This window comes from Barbatula barbatula, assembly GCF_947034865.1.
Source record: "Barbatula barbatula genome assembly, chromosome: 8".
Lineage (NCBI taxonomy): Eukaryota > Metazoa > Chordata > Actinopteri > Cypriniformes > Nemacheilidae > Barbatula > Barbatula barbatula.
Window position 1 is genome coordinate 22,254,152 of NC_136771.1, and position 18,009 is coordinate 22,272,160.

The following is an 18,009-nucleotide window of genomic DNA, read 5'->3' on the forward strand; positions in this document are numbered from 1 at the left end:
ATAACTCATAGCTTTGTTCAGGTATTGTGGCTCTTCTTGTTGTGCAAAGAAATTTATGCTGCACGCTGCAAAGTTTTGTTCCCTTTTCCATTTGAGGCTGAGTGTAAATAATCTTTTACTCAGCGAGAACTGGCTATAAAGTTCTGCCACAATCAGCATATGTTTGGCTTTACAACACGTCACTGAAACACCTGCTGACTCAGATTATTGCACGAGACGGGACAGAGGTGTGAGGATGATGTCATAGGGTTTGTGTGGTCAACTGGGTGGTGACTTGAGCAAGAATGGGCACATCAAGTGTTATTTACAGGCAAACAGCTCTTTATGTCTTGGTGAATTATATGTATATATGATACTGACATCTAATACTGTACTTTATATAATATATATATATATTATTATTATCTATATATTCTAAAGAAAAGCTAGCATAAAAGCCATTGGAAATCAAATATCAGTGGAAATAAAGTCAATGGAAAGTTCCCACCCTGATAGAAGAGCAAATCTGTGTGTGTATGTAAGGGAAAAATACAAGATCTTGTCTGACCGTGCGGAAGCAGAGGACATTTGAAGGTAACAGTTCCATTTAAGTTGTAACCCAAGATAGATTATATCCATGATGTAAGCACTAGACCTTCCCAGGAAAAATGAGATTTATAAATAGCGCTGGTGCTTGGTCAGCGGTTTGTACCAGCTGTACATTTCATATTGACTGTAAATTCTGTTGTTCAGGTGAACAGTCCTTCAATCTGACTTAATACTAGGACTGTTGAAGATAAAAACAGTGTTTGTTTAACAGCAGACATGCATAGTTACCCATAGAGAGCTATGAAAGCATCCAGATGTCCAAACGGGTCACATTTCATTTGAAGAAGATATAATCCTTTGGCACCGGACAGAATATAAATGTGGCATTGCTTGCTGATTGTGTTCGCCCCCATTGCTCCTAATCCACACACACGCACACACAAACACACAGGAAGTGCTTACGAAAGCCTAATATCATATTGCGCCTACATACACTACATTACAGTACAGTACAAAGATGACCACTGTGTATCAAAGATGTATCCCTGTGTACGTCCTCATATTCATTGTCATAATTCAATCGTTATGATAACATCATCTTTGGTATTAACCACATGCATCAAAAGCGCTTTCAGTACAATTAAAGCATATTGTGGTAGATAAGGCCACATTGTAATATTATAATGTGTTCGTAATGAGTGGAAGACATCTTGACTTTTTAATTGTTGGTTTACTGCTGGAAGATCGAAGGAGGGGAAATGGATGAAAGAGATAATGATCAACCAGACCTTCATTACTGCAAAATACACCCCAGCGGGAAAATAGGATCAGGTCTAGGATCAGCGGCTTATTTTTCATTATTATTTATTACAGTGTGTGGCTTTTTTTACATTGAACAATTTATTTTACTTGGGATTTTTTCATTTGAAGACAGCCAATGATTATGGTCGAGTTGCTAATATTGTAAAAAAAAAACCCACCAAAGATAATAATTTTTTATGCTTAATCTTTTTTTAATGAGGAAAAAAGGGGTAAACTAACATTGTGTTTGAAAATACCTACTTTCTATGTTTTGTAAATCTTATTTTGAGTAAAACACACTTCAGAAAAAACTCAAGGGCATAGCAGATTTGCGTTTTTTCGGTTACTCGTGTCACATTTCACCAAGTTATTCATGTTTATATAATTTGAATACAATTTTATATATTTATCATCTCATAGCGATTAATACAATGCAGCTAAATTTCGTTATATTTAACTTAATTTATATTATAAAATGGATTTATTATTTACTGAACAGTGTTATGTCTAGCATACTGGATTGTGACTTGAATATTTAACATTCATGTACATGAATCGACTGTGTCTGTCTCAATGGTAAACTTGTAAAATGTCCTTCTTTCAAGCATGCAGATTTACTAATTGAAATTGCATGAAACACACCTAATTCAAAGTCAGTGGAATCTGGTCACACGTGAAATGTTATCTTCAGTCTTTTAATACTTAATACAGATTCTAAATCAGATATTTTTAGCATATTTTTGCAAGAGAGACATTCTGTCTCTAGTCTCTAGATCTGTCTAATTTGGCTAAATATCATAAACATGGCACGGTTTTCACTACGAAAAGAAGAGAGAAACAGTCCAACTTTAGAGTCTCAGTTTTATTTTGGTAAGTCTTTTCCAGTTGAGTTTCAACATGTGTTTGTGGGACTCGTGAAATTTGACATTTCTGATGGTTCACACTGACTGCGCACACCTAGAGAGAATCCCGTCAGAACGGGGTATTGCGTTAGTTCTGACAGAAACTAGATTAATCTTAATGGCTTTGGCATTATTAACATTCATGACGATTTTCTGCAGAAAGGGAGCATGTGCGAGAACAGAACGCTGAAGGTCACCACTTAAAAACATTCAAATTCAGAACATTCCACCTGATGTCTTCGATATAAGGACTAGAAAGAAAAGAAGTAAAAATGAGAGCTAAAGCGTAGGCTCCCCCCAAGCACGAATGACACTGAAGGCGAATCTACATTCAGTGAGAACGGGAATCAAATAGAAGTACAATCTTCCCTACATTGTAGTGATTCTGGAAAAAAATGAAGTGAATTACCCACTGAATACACCTAAAAGATGCAAATAGAGAACATCGATATACCCAAAAGGCAATGATAAGAGTCCAGTGTGTTTCCATTAAGTAACTATACATACAGTATATGTAGGCACGTTTGACAATGAAGCAAAATCACACACTTGGCATGGCGTGAGACAACCTACATATGCAACTACTGTGCTCTTTCTAAATATAGGGAAATCACACGAGGTACAATACAATACAAGAGGGACAAACAGTGCTGGCTACATCAGTAGAGGAATTTAGAGAAAAACAACATGCCCCTTTAATCTGGAACAGTTCTCGTTCAGTAGCAGAATAAATATTCTAGGCTATGGCTAATCTTCCAGGTGTATACGTTCTAACCTTTAGACTGGTAGCGGAAAATCCTAAGTAAAGAGTACAGACAATGTTAGGTCCCACGTGTATAAGATGGTATGTTTTAGACTAGCGTTTTTAAATATACTGTTTTATCATTATTATTCTCTTTTTTTTTTAAATCTCTCCTAAACTAGAATGAGGCCACTTTCTGACATGAGACACTTGTACATTCAAAAAACAAATCCCCCCGTTAAACACTGCGGAAGACCGGTGAGACGCGCATCCCTGTTGCCTTCGTATCTCAGGTCAGAAATGGGGCCTTAGTTTGCCTTTAAATAGGGAGAGAGCGGAGGTATTCTAGTTCAGAGGTCATGACTTGACGGAGATTTTCACATCGAATCGTCCTTGGTGGCGATCCTTGTCATGGTAGTAAATGTTGTCCCCGAACACTTTGCACTCGACGCGGATCTCCGCGTTCCGGGTTATGTTGACGAACTGGATGGCCACCAGTGGCTGCAGATAATGGTCGTGCAGCTTTTTCCCGTAGTAGGGGTAATACTGAAGCGGGAAGCCTTCTCCGATGCCGTAGTACCTCACTTCGCCGAGCTTACCTGCATCCTCTTCTTTCTACGGAGGTTTCGGAGAACACGGAGTCAGTTAGTCGGAATCTCATTCCGTTTGGAATTTACACAAATCGGTTGGCCGACTGATGCTCACCTTGTTTGTGCAGTGCATAGGAATCACATGGGGCCTGACTTTGTGCTGTGCCTCTTCTGGAATGGTTTCATTGGAAGTCAGGGGCTAAAAGAAAAATATATTTAATTTGTTTAATGGTAATTTCGTTCAGTTTTGTTTACACTGCGCTTTTCAAAATGTGCAGCTTTATAGAGAACATGTACAGTATGCGCTAAAACTGCTGGGTTGTTTTCAATCGAGTGTTGGGTAAAATATAACCACAATTAATTTATTAACTTAACGCAACGGTTGAGTTTGTCACTTTTTGACATAACGCTGGATTGAAACATCGAAAAAATATTTTGGCTAATTCGTATGGAATCGTACGATTTCAATCGTACATTTTAGTCTGATTTGCTTTGTTGTGCCAGTGACATTAGTGTTAGGGGCGGGGCTTAACTATTGCTTTTTCTAGAAATCGTAAGTTTTTGAGTGATTCACAACATACAAATTCATACGAATAAGCCACCTCGTAAAATAGTTACAAATTCCTTTGAGATCAGGTTGAAACCCCAGCATTTCTTCTTTGAGCGTAATCAATAATAAAAAGATCAATGTTGTATTTGTTAACAATATTAACAAGTGCACTAACAATACAGCGAGCCATATCGTTTTTCAGAATTTATAAGTCTTTGTTAATGTTCATGACAATAATATTGTTAAATGGGCATTCATGCTACCTCAACGTGCGTTAAATAATGTTGACAACGTTTTCAAAAAAATATTAGTAAATGCTGAAATTAACACAACCTAAGATGAATAAATGAAACTATTATAACTGAGGTATCGCTCATTTGTTCATGATAGCTAATGCATTAACTAATGTTAACAAATACAATCTTAGGGTTCCCAAAATATCTTACATGCTACATGCTACTTGTGCTACATGCTACAAGCTATATGTATAACCACTAAAGTCATTTTTTCACAATTACGCATAAAAAATATTTCTGAACACGTAATGAACGAACCCTGGGTCTGAAGTTCACAATCCTGTTGAGTTTAACAATCAAGCAGGGCTTCCCAATAGAATATCCAAATTGACTGTCCTCCAAACCAGAGCAGGGCCCAAGCCAAGCTCTGTCGAAACGACAGGCTTTCCTCATTCCAATATCACTGTCTAAATCACCTCTGTTCTTGTAATCTTGAGGTTGATCTGTGAAAATATGGTTAAATCAAACATTAGACAGAGCATTATAGAATGGCACGAAACCACAACTGCAATTTGGATACAAATGAAGATGAGATCATAGTCTAAATATACAGATTTTCCTTTAGTTTTCTAAACGAATTTATACAGTAACGGCTCATCGATAAAAAAAAATCATTGAATAAGTGGTAACATCCACAATCATTCTGAAGTGTTGTACCTCCACAGTCTTCAAACTCCATTGCATTGTCCTGTTTAGCCGAGTCATACTTTGTAAGAAACTCTCTTATGGCTTTGGTGTATTCCAGGTACGTTTCGATACTGTCTGGGGAGAACATCAGCTCTGCCTTGTCCGAGCGTGGGTGGTGACTGAGTCCTGTGCACAGGTAAACCGTAATGCTAAATACATGAAATCAAGATATATTGCTTTGAACCTCATTCAAAACTGAAACCTAAGTCCCGTTCGGTGGTACTTTGTCTCCATTCATAAATACTTTGTAGCGATATTTATGTCAGGCAATCCTGTGTTTATGCAACACCTGCCCAACTAATGCATTTTTGTTATTGCATTAATATTAATAAGGCCGTGTGCTTTCAAAAACAAACAGTAATTCTAGATCTAGAACCTTAGCAAGATTGAATTGAGCAGTGTTAAAAAGAAAAGTTTTTTTTGTAAAGAATCAACTTAGAAATACATTGTTTCCTTTCCTGGAAGGAATAAGCAATGCATTTTATAATTGATATTTAATTATTTTAGTTCATCGTTTGTGGAAAGCTAAAAACATGAAAATTAATTTGCTGTAAGCGTCCCTGTTCACAATAGGAGATCTGTTGGTTAACTGTTTATGCATTTGAAATAAAACATCTTTTCTAAAGGAACATGCAAGCGTTTCCCGAAATCCGAGGCTTAAATCCGGCTCGCCAAATGATTTGAGTTTTAAATAAATCATAAGCAACATGCCGGTGGGTAGACAAAGCGACCCGTTGAAATCGTACACTTCGAAGCATTCCGGTCCTTCTGAAAAAAGCTCTAACCAGTCTAGCGAGGAAAAGTGTCTTTAGCCTGTTTCTCCTTGTCCTCACCTGCCCTGTTTTCCAATATTTCAGCCATGACGTAAATCTAACAGCTTTTCAATTCCCTATACTCCAGCTGTCTCCTAGCCTGTGATCTGTTCTCTCTCTGAACCCACCAAATATTGTCAAATTACACATGTAAAATCCCAACTTCCTGTTTCAAAACACAAAAAAAGTCTGGATAAACACTATGAACCAACACATGACTACATTTGAATATAAAACCAATGCAAATTGCTATTTACGTTTAGCCATTTCCTTCTTTAAATTGTATATATGATTCAATTCCCCCGCAGATCCACTGTCAACCACCAGGTGTTCAAACCCTGCTTTTACATGATTTCACCACTTAAGTTCAAACACGTATACGCAGAAAATAAATGTTAGCATGGAAAGGAGAGCTGTTACCTGGAGGAGCTACTCTGTCCTGCCAGGTGGGTTTGACGTCGCTCAGAGTGAGTAGGAGTACCTGGATGGTGCCGATGAAGATCCCAGCCAGGAAACCATAAAAGATGAGATAGAACAGAAGGATTTTTGCTGTGGAGAGAGAAATGGAAAATTTCACTAGCCTGAAAAGTGGAATTTCTAATGCCAGTCATTTTGGTGACGCATTCAGGCATCGGGATGTTTGTCATGTAAGATTTGATGAAATGCATTAAATTAAGAAAATTCAAACTGGAACCAGAAATGATTTGTGCATATACAAACTATATTTATACCCAAAATATTGAATTCAACTTGATGTTACATCAATATCCCTGCAATACGGATGTCCTTGGTACGTCCACAGAAGGCATGGAGGAGCCAGCATGATGAGGTACAATGACTAATCTCAATGTTTTAACCATCAACAATGTGTAGGGGCATCGCAGAGCAGTAAGGCCAGTACGCTCATATCTTCCAGACCAGTTAAACCAGTCTTCCCAACAATTCACTGATACTCTTAATTATCCACAACACAATTTTACTCAAATTGTAAACTTGTTAAACTCAAATGTACTCTTAAATTGTAACCGTTCTGTATAACGAAAATCCGATCAATTTCAATAACCAATGCATGGTTAGCCAAAGGCATAAGGATTGTGTTTTCCAGTGGTGCATTAACCAATGTCAGAAGGTCACCGGGACTAAAGCTCTTTGATGTCATCCTGAAAGAAAGTTGCATATTGCATGAGATATCCCTTTAGGATTAACTTCCAGATTTATACGAGCCAATCCTTGCCTATAAGGTGATGCATTGCTTTCCTGATGCAGATTTGTCATGATGACCACCCGTCCTCACAAACTTCTCACCCTTGACATATACACGCTCATGCGTGTATTTCACATTTGAGGTTTTGGTTTCAGACGATGATACCTCCCCATCAAAAGATAAATTAATGGCTCTTTACCAAGTCAACATGACAAATTACTGTAGTTATATTAGTATAAGCCTACAAAAATATCAACTTATAAACCTATGCACCCCTTGAAGATCACGTATGACCTAAAGTGGTAGCTGCCAAGCACATACATTGCAATCAATTGGTAACTGTTGCTGCCACGCCACCAACACATTAAGTCAATGTAATGAAACCTTAGATGAAGAGTGATATCACACAGACCCAAAAGACAGGCCTTCCACCTTGAGTCAACCTTGAACAATGATGCATTTTTAACCCTTTCTATGTCTATCACATGAATAATGACAAGCATGTTCATTGAATGTCATGCGTGTTGATTTAATGCCTAGGACGCTGATAGGACAATCCCATTGTGAACAATTTAAGCTTATATTCTACATGCGTATATACATCTTTTCGGAATGTGTTTTTAGTTTACGGAAAATGTTTTTTTTTTCATTTATTCGTTTTAGCAAAAATGAACCGATCAATAATCTGAAGCCGTCCTTCCTTGACCTTTTGTATTTTCTCGTCTGAACCGAATTCGTGCACCACATTCGTCATGCATTAGATATATCTCCTTAAATCGGGAGAGAAAACGCAAAATACACGCAACTCACGGTATGCGCGAAAATCCCGAGGCGTCTCCGCACGAAACAGGTGGGATAAAAATACGCTCGTAAATTGAATTCAACTATTAGGCTATTAAAATTTATCAATAAATCGTGCAGATCGAGCGTTGATTCCATATATTGTTATTCACTGTTGTAGACAAAAGTCCGCGAGACATTTGCTGCAAAGTCAAATCATACAGGTGCATCGTGACCAGTCTGGCAGTCTATCGGCACATGACGTGCAAGCCTGTATCAGCGATGACTGCCACCACAGCGCTGTCCGACGTGCTGAAATCGACGATTTGGAGCTGGACAGTGACGATTTGACAGCAAAATACTTACACCAACTACCGCCGGTGCGCCCAAGAAGTTCCTTCGTCTCCGAATTCCATATAAACTTCTTCCATCCTCCGTCGTCTTTGTTTTGAGCTGGCATGATTGATCGTGTCGTTTAGTTTGTCCCCTTGAGCTGCAGATTCCCTTGTGTCTACTTTCTTGTCTCCTCTCTTACCTTCTCTGAAACACTACACCCCTTCCCGGAGCACTAAGCCCACCGTAACATGGAGCCGTACCCGGCTCTCGCCAAGGTGCCCCGCGTAATATATCCAGCGGTGCGCGCGTGTCCCGCCCACTCCCGCCCGTCGCTCTCCTGAGAAACGAATCAGAAGCAGAACCTCTGAACACGTACCAAAGTCGTGCAGCACACGAAATCAGGGTGGGAATCACTTTACAATGGGATTGCGTAAAGGGACGTAAAGGATTCGGTGGGAACAAGGCAGGTTAATGGGGGTGATGCAAAAACGCATGACGCAAGAGGCAGATGCGCGTTCCGGGGGAGACGGTCCCAAGATGCCCATGGGAAAAACGCTTCGAGCGTGTTGTACATTTTCATGGTGTTATTTTTAGATTTGTGCCTGGATTCAGATTAAGTATCTAAAATGACCATTCAAAGGCAAAATTGTTAGACTTAATACACAACCGTGGCAAATCTATTGCGGACGTACATTGAGGATACATATGCATGGCCACAAGTAGCACAGTGTGCTCCAAATATGAGCGACAATAACACTGAAAATGTGATCATTACATTTCATTTAAGACCATTGGGCAAATAAGCAGGTTTAAATCAATTTTAAGGATTTCACAGCACATTTGTAATACTGACTGCGTTACTTATGTTAACAGTGCACAAAAGGTCAAATGTCCTTGAAGCACACGAGATGCACAAGATGGACTTTGGAACATTCTCAAATCATGCTGTGATAACATAGATCATAAGCACCGACGTGTTAATTCGATGCCAGGACAAGTGCATGCTGTCATTAAAGCAAAAGAGGGAAATACCAAATACTAAAAAATCTCTGTTCTTGGTAATCTTTCTGTAATGTCATGATAATGATAATGCTATTTCTAATGAAAACGTTCTTTATAGTGGTCTGACCCTTTTGGATATACTTAATGCATAAAGTGAATCATTTAAGAGGTTGTGACGTGATCGGGTAACCGAGGTAAAGGACAGCACCAATAGCCTATCTATTCAGCACATAATGCAAGAAGTAATAAAACGTAGACTGGTTTGAATAGTGGAGTCTTTGAATGTGATTTTCAACCAGAAATGGAGAGGAGGAACGTGGAAATTTCTGAAAGCGCAGTTACGCCCCTATACACCTGTATGCACACAGGCACACACTCACCCTTGACCAAGTTCTGAACCACCTTGGTTTGCTGTTTACATGTATACAAAGCGTAGCCCGAATCACAAATAAAGCACACAAAAGAGACAGAGCTGTCAATGTCACATATGTCGACATTTTCAAGATCACATCTGTCAAACTCAAGGTGAATTCACTTTAGCATTAAATCATTAAATGACCATTTATATTTATTATCAAAATGCATTGTTTGCAGCGACACACGCTTTGTCTCTCAAACATGTTCAATCCATCTATCATATTGTTTAATATTATTCAGATAAGGAAGACTTAAGAAATGTTGTATTATATGCTTTGAAATAAAGAAAATGGGAATGCAGAAAATTTCTGGTGGGTTTTATCAAGTGTGCTGTATATGAGAAAGTTTTTTTTCAATGCCGGAAAATAGCAGATGGCCTAGTATAGATTCTGCCAGTATTATCTGTCTGACATTGACTCGACACTGACTACTCTGCTTCACAATTTTTTTATAATGATCTCATTAGAAGTACTGAGTTGTAAATTGTAGAAGTAAAAAGGCAGAACGTCTCTTCGGTCATGGTGCCCCAACAAAGAGTTGTAGATCCGAAGATAAGCCATTGCCACATCAAACACGCTGGAGTGATGTTCCTGGTGATAACTACGTAAGATTACTCAGCAAAACCAACTTTTTAGTCTTCAGTAACCATTGTCCTTCATCGCACTTCTCACACACTAAAACACTTACGCAAATATTTGTAATGTATTTTTTATTTGTCAGGAGTCGTTTAATACGTGGGAAAACATTTCTGATGATCACAAGACAAATACAACATCGTGATCGGACCCAAATCCTCATTACGTAATATCTCTCGGACATCGATCACATGACTCAAAGGCCATTTGTGCCTGCACCAAATTGAAAGTGCGAAGGGGCACATCTCTACTTTTATTTCACGATGATCGCAAGACGTCCCCATACCACCTTCAAGGGCCCCCAACGTCAGGAAAGATCTTTTTTTAGAGCCTCTCTCTGTCAAATAAAAACATGTCTCGTCTATTACCTTAGGAGACATGGCTCTGTTGCCAAGGCAACTGGCTCGGCGGTATCTATGTATGACGGACTTGGAATTTACAGGAGCACGCAAAGTGCTGCCTGATACCCGTTCGCATCACGTCAGAGAGAAGCCTTTTGCTGGTCCCACCGGTCTAAATGGAGGCTAAATATAACAGTATTGTTCTTTATGTTGCTGAATCTTAATGCAACGGCAATTGGCTGCTAAGTGTTGGAAAGAGATGAAACATATTTTAGGATCGATATGTTGCCTCCATTGTTTGTTAAGCTTTGTGTGGGATAACACAGAACATCTAATAGATACGTAAGTTGATTTGTGACATCTTACATTTAATCTGAATTCATCTTGTTTATGATCAATAAATAAGCACAATTTTCACCAACAATTCCACATATTATAATGTAATATAAAATTATATATATGTGCTGTCAAATCAATTAATCGCGATTAATCAATTCATATAAAGTGTGTGTGTTCATGTATGTGTGTGTGCGTGCGTGCGTGTGTGTGTATTTGTATATACATATAAATATACATTATCGATGTGAGTAATATGTACAGCCTATGTACTGTATTTATACTTACACATAATGTAAATAACATTTAAATATAAATTGATATATATATATATAAATATTTGTTTTATATATATACACATGTATGTGTGTGAATTTATATGTACTGTACTTATAAATATACATGCCACATATTATTATATAAACACAAACACGTATTCTGGAATCGATAAATCACATTTTATATATATATGTTTTCTTATTTTTTATCTATATTTTTTTACAATATTTCTATATTTTTTACATATATACACATATGTCATAGTGTCAACGGGATACAAGCATATTATTCTATTAATATATTACATTATCGTAAACACAATATCAATATTCACATATATTTATATGACTTTTTGTCAATTCCAGTATATTGTGACACCCCTAATATACACACATTTGAAATTCCAACCATTTTTCTAAATGATGGAAAGTAATCATTATAGTATCGACACTGTGTAAGAAACTTAAAACATTTAATATTTGAAGGTTTATAAAGATGTACATCTTAGGGTTTAAAACGGACATACGACATACATGACCTTTGTATAGTCCACCCACCCAGAGCTGTTTTCATGACAGATTCTTTGATAGAAAAGTTTGTGGTGTACAGAAAAGGTTTGTATATACCGTAAAGCTAAGTCAAGCAGTATTAGCAAGTGTTTAAGCAACATTTCCTGCATGATTTTAAAGATAATGGAACATCCGTTGCCTCAAGGACACCACAACACATTGGTCCCCTACCAGATAGCTTTGCAGGACATTTGTTTCCGTATTTACTGTTGCATCCTGCCGGTTGTTAAGCTCCATTATTGACTGAAACGGCCCTCTTCTGAGAATATATCTACGTATGTAGTTCCTCGGAAAGCTTATGGGAAAATAACATTTATATATGTAGAGACATTGTATGCCTTTTTCCAAAGAGTCTGTTCACACGACACAGTTTGATTTGCCTGTAGTGGAGAATTTTCACAGTAACTTTTGTCGAATTAGCAGTTATGTGCTCAAATATCTTATGAAATTGCTTATTGGTCAAGTTTGGTGATGAATCGTGTTTCATCATTCTAAATGACTTCTGCAACACATATAATTTGTACTACGCCATGCCTGCACCAATAATGGGCTAATAGTGGTTGTCTTGAGTGTTTATATATTTTCTAGTTGAGTGACCTCACTAACCGGGCGTGTGCATAAGGTCACCTTGTCCTTAGGGTTTCCTGTCCTGTCTTATGTTTCGCCCACCCTCGCCATCTGCTGGTTGATCCTTGTTAATGCTAGTCTCCAGTCAAACCTCTATAAATGATAAAGATGCTTGTAAATTACGAAACACAAATAAAAAATAATTGATGGAAAAATAATTTATTAATAAAGATATTATTATTTTAAAATGTCACATGAACAAGAAGTATTAAACAGTCACATTGATAACAGTAGCCAGAGAAAATGTTTCAATGCTTTACCTTCACTCAGTGCATTTGTTTTTAATTTGTTTAAAATGATTTATGTATCGTGTGACGTCACTTTTAAAATGCGCAAAGAGCTCGTTTTTAATTTGTGCTTTATTTCTCGTTTGTCAAACGTGTAGCCCCTCCTACAATTACGTCACTGTCAGAGAGTCGCGTTGTGATTGGCTATCAAGTGTACGTTCGTCATGGTCTATTTATTTATTTTTCTATTATTACACAGTGTTTATCAAGCGGTGTGAACACTTTATGCTGATAACATATTTATAAAATTACAATATTAAAAACGAATCATTTGAGCAGAGCATATAAACGAGAACAGTCACACTATTAAATCGAAATTCCCATCCACCAGATAACACCCCGAAAGAACACAACGCATTACCCGGCTCACAAATAACAATTACAATCAAATTTGAACTATTTATTACAATAGGATTTTTGTAATCGTGTCTATGCTTTGTTTCATGGTGATTTCCCTTCATGAGCCTCGGTGAATCAGTTTGTGAGCGCCCTCCAGTGGAATCACTGTGTATTTCGCAGGGTGTGCAACTGTCAGGGGCGTTCAATCACAATGAGAAAACAGACCTGCTTTTCCTCTTAACACGTTCACTTGGCTGGTATTAAGGGCTGGCATCTTTCCTAGCTTGTAGGGGAAGCTCTATTCTATTTTGCAGGCAATTTGCATGAGTTATATCCCTTATCCCAAAACAATGAGGTTCACATACGCTTCTGTCCCCGGTGACACGGACAAGCTTAAAGCTCATTTATTCACATTAAAGCTCATTTATTCACATCAAGCATTACATTTGTTTCTCGTTCGCACGTCATGTTCACATTGTGAAGCAAAGGCGGATCCATCTGAAGAGTTTGGTTCCAACTCCAAGAGTTTGGTTTTTAAAAGGCAGCGAGTATTTGCCCTTTGTGTAAATAGAGAAAGATGCTATTTACACTAAGTTTAAATAGTAGTAAGTTCTGTTTTATACTAAATGAAAATAGCAGCATTTCATACCGATATGCTATTTACACCAAGCAAAAATAGCTCTAGGGCCTACTTTCTTTGGATTAAGTAGAAATAGTAGTAGGCCTAGATGCATTTTACTTATAAATAGTGGCAGATACCATTTGTACTTGAGACAGTAAATCATTTTATTTTTTAAATTATTAAAATGATGGCAGCTGGTTGATATATTAAAGCCCTATACCTACCCCTAACCTTACACTAAACCTAAAGTGTATGAATAAGTAATAAAAAATACATTTTTCAGAGGGATGCCTCCCTTTATGCCACTCGAGTCGCTAATTGAAGTGAAAGTATGTGAACGTTACTTCTACAATACGCAGTAAGTAGTCAGACATAAAATTCCAGCTCTCCGCTGTTTACATCCAACAAGTGTGTGGGCCACAAGGTGAAGCGTGACGTACATGGTTTAGGACAGACAAATAATTCATCACCTTTACTCAGACCAGTTTAGGGTCAGAATGTGAAATATACCGACATCAGGTTTAAAGGGAATTATGGGCTCTGATTAAGAATGAGGTAAAAAGCGAGCCTGTGTTTGTCATGCACCTTTGATTCCTCATATATAGAAGTGGGCAGCACCAAATGACCCTTAAGGTTTTAACTCAGTGTGTAGGCTGCTGTGGCGGTAAGAACGTAAAAAAGAAAGACATCTTTATTAATCCAAGTTTACCTTCATTTCATTAACTATTCCTTGATACAGAGCTATTGCAAAATTGCAAGTATTATGTGCAATAGAATTCTTTAAAACCAATAATAAAATCAATAATAATGATGAATCAGAATAACTTACAGTACAAACAACACACATATCATCAACGTTTACAAAGGACCGTCATAAAACTGAAATAATTTTATTTTATGTGGGAACATCTGGAATATTATTTAAAGAAGTAATTTGCCCCTTTTGACTTGCCATAGCAGGAACAGAAATGACTGTGGAAAGTCAACGGGGGAATTTTGAAGTTAACTGCTCCAGTAGCTTCATATACAGTAGCAACGGTTTGATTTGTTTCATTGGAAAAAGGAATTTTGTGCAAAACCGAACAAGACAAAGCAAGGCACATTCTCAATCAGAGCTCAGTCACACACTGAAAATAAAGTCTCTGCTCAGATCGCAGGCAGCTGCTTATTAAGACTGCTTTATTTCCTCTCCTTTCAGCTGCTGGTTGTGCCTACACATTCACACAAACACAAAGTGCGTCACTCGACTTTTAAATGCATAATCGTTAAGATACAACATTGCTTGAGCAGCATTCCTGAGCGCTTTTTTAAATGCGAGCGCCGGTGTCTTTTTCGGCAGCTCACAGCGTCTTTTGAAGCTGCAACAACAACAACAACATGCTTGCCTGTGGCTCAGTGGTTAGAGCATTGCGCTAGCAACTCCAAGGTTATGGGGTCAATCCCAGGCGATTGCACATAGTCAGAAACAAATGTGTAGTACAATGCAATATATTTTGGATAAAAGCATCAGCCAAACATGTAAACATGCGAGAAAGGTGAATGGCGAGCAGGATCAAGCTCGAACAAATAAAATGATAGCTGAAACACAGTTTGGAGCATAGTTTTGTATAAATGTAAGTTTTCACTTTAAATAACTTTTGATTGCATTTCTAGAGGAAATTTGCATGGAAGGTTTTAAAATACATGAGTTATTGCAAAGATGCTCTCTGTTTGTAATTCAAGTTATGCTGCCTATGAAGCCTGTCTTTCTGAGCTGCCTTTATGCACAGATGCTATTTGTAACAACAACACTTTTTTTTACAAAAAAAGCTCCATTGTTAACTTTTTCTTAAAAAAGAAGTAAAATGTGAACGTGGCCTAATATTGTAAAAAAATCATTTCAAAATAGAAATGGACCCTGTGTGTAATAAAACAAACATCTGATTAAAGTCCCCATGAACTGGAAGTTGCGGTCGTTTTTCCTTCTGTATTTTGACGCATTTGTGAGTGAAATGGAATTTCAAATGAGAAAAAAAATAATCTCTTTACAATAAACGCTGCAATATTTCATGAAGACAATGTGCATAGCATGCAAATATAACAAATCGTTTAGATGTGATTACATGCGATATTAAGCCAAATCGTGAAACTCAACTCAAATGCTTGTATCCTGTGTGTATTAATTGACAGTAAACAAAACTGACCCTAGAAAAGAATTTTTTAAACTTTTGTCAGTTGCCATGACTAACCTCCATATTCTGAAGAGCTGGATGCTGCCACACATCCCTAGAAAGAAGTTAACAGCAAACAGAGCCCAGTTTTTAGGGATGATGACCAAGCAGTACCTTGACCAAATAAATCCTAGAAGAGCGAACAAGAAAGAGATGCAATTCACCAACTGTATAGAGAACGAGAGGGAGAGAGAGAGAGAGACGGTTTCTCCTAAATATTTAATTTCCTCTCTGGAAAATAAATAACCCTGCCTGGAATTCTATTTTCAGCCGGTTACTAGGCTTTAGTTGAGATACTCTGATCTAGTGGACACTGACGACAGCTACTGACCGATCAACAATCAGTCTCTCTCTGTCAGTGCACTTTAAACCTGTACCTGTTGCTGTAATGACGCAGGACTGGGACAAGCTGAGCTTTTCTGGTGACCGGGTCATATCAGAGAATCCAGCCACGACTAAACCCTGCAAAAATGAAAGATAGAGAGCAAACAAGACTGAGTTTAGGGCTTGATCAGCATTACAACACTACCTGCAAAAGATTCACTGCGATTTCGCAATATCAGTAGCTCATAGTACACATTTTGTTGGTTTCAGTACTTTTATTACATTCTGTAAGATTAGGCAAGACAAAACATACAAGGCCAAGACAATTGACAAGCCTAAATAAGATGAATTGATTAATATAATAATGTGAACATTATTGAACATGTGAAAAGCAGACATGAAAAGCAGACGTGTGGTAGAAGCAAGACTCGCCCATTTCAAAACCGGTGCCCAAAAGAAAACGGTCTTCGGCCCTAAAAAGGAAAGAGATCATTTTTGAGAAATTATGTACAGTACATATTTAGGCCCATGTTTGGTATTTGGTATCAGGTTCTGAGGCAACTGTACTGACAGGTAAGCCCACCTACGTAAGCCCCCTTAATCATAGCACCAACTGATGCAGATTTAGCATTCGCTTTTACAAAAGATGCATTTTATCTAAAAGCAAATGCTCACCCAGACCTGCCTGAAACGCATCAGGTAACCACACCCCCATATATCTACTTTTCGTCGTATGACTCGATTAAGACCACCCTAATGTACACCCAAGTAAGGTGGGCGTTCCTGTCAGTACAATTGCTTTGGAACCTGATGTTCCAAATATGGTAAGAGGCGTTACATCTCCGGATGTGGGTTAACAACAGCATTGTTTTAACCTCAAATCGTGTGTACACATTGCATTACATGTAAAACAATGACCTTTTTAAATCATGCCAAGCATCCGATAGTCACTGCAATCTTTACACATTATACTAAATAAAAGCGCAACAATGCATATCAACCTCCAAATTATAATGTCGGTATTATATACGCTGTTTAGAGTCTTTACCAGCAGGGTGGTTGTAGAGGGGTCTTAATTTTGGCGGTAGCATTAACTCGATCCGGTCCAGGGTTCGGTGATATGTCGCTCTCAAACCTCCGGAATATAAACGACACGATCGCAGTTGTAAATAAAGTCTGCTGCGATTCATGGTCCGACGTATCGTGCACGCTTGACGGCAATAGATGCGGTCAATGTTCAGTGGCGCACACCTCTCCGCCCTCCGCTACGACCTATCAAAAGAAATGTCTTCACTGGAAACGAAAACCTTTGTTGATAAATCAATGCATGAATCATTTACTGAATATCTCAACCCGTGGTTACAGTCAAGTGGATGTGTTGCTTGGTTAAAACTTCGCGAGGCGAATATGGTCATGTGATATATTAATAGATGACTGTATGGAAGGCCATTAAGCGGTTGCCCAGTGCGCAAAATGACCGGACGAGAGCGCAAAAAAAACGACGTGTGAACAGCTTCTTGCATCATGACGCGATTATAATGAATCATCTTTATGCGTTAAACATCCACGTAACGAAACCAACCAGTGTGATCTGAGCAGGGGAACTTTATATGTCGGGTCAAAAGATGCTCCTATGACTTATGTTTGTCCCCGTAACGTGTGTTTACTGGCACTGTGAGTGTAGCCCATGCCATTTATTTAATCCAACAAGATACAATAAACTTTGATTTGTGTCCCTACAGCATTTGCGCAGAGGTTAATGTTTTAAAAAGCTAACCTTTATCTTAATAATA

At 38.0% G+C, this 18,009-nt stretch overlaps 2 protein-coding genes across 2 annotated transcripts; both read right to left on the reverse strand.

Moving 5' to 3' along the window:
• Positions 1 to 1,526: 1,526 nt before the first annotated feature.
• On the reverse strand, positions 1,527 to 8,671 carry atp1b1b (ATPase Na+/K+ transporting subunit beta 1b). The gene is made up of 6 exons (XM_079461874.1): positions 8,259 to 8,671; positions 6,329 to 6,457; positions 5,067 to 5,222; positions 4,668 to 4,852; positions 3,679 to 3,762; positions 1,527 to 3,588 (listed from the first exon to the last, which is right to left on the reverse strand). The coding sequence occupies exons 1-6, from the start codon at positions 8,350 to 8,352 to the stop codon at positions 3,331 to 3,333; spliced, it is 906 nt and encodes a 301-aa protein (XP_079318000.1). The 5' UTR covers positions 8,353 to 8,671; the 3' UTR covers positions 1,527 to 3,330.
• A 4,770-nt stretch (positions 8,672 to 13,441) lies between these two features.
• mpc2a (mitochondrial pyruvate carrier 2a) lies at positions 13,442 to 17,601 on the reverse strand. The gene is made up of 6 exons (XM_079461875.1): positions 17,570 to 17,601; positions 17,265 to 17,488; positions 16,649 to 16,689; positions 16,270 to 16,354; positions 15,911 to 16,022; positions 13,442 to 14,893 (listed from the first exon to the last, which is right to left on the reverse strand). The coding sequence occupies exons 2-6, from the start codon at positions 17,404 to 17,406 to the stop codon at positions 14,851 to 14,853; spliced, it is 423 nt and encodes a 140-aa protein (XP_079318001.1). The 5' UTR covers positions 17,407 to 17,488; positions 17,570 to 17,601; the 3' UTR covers positions 13,442 to 14,850.
• Between the last annotated feature and the right edge of the window lie 408 nt (positions 17,602 to 18,009).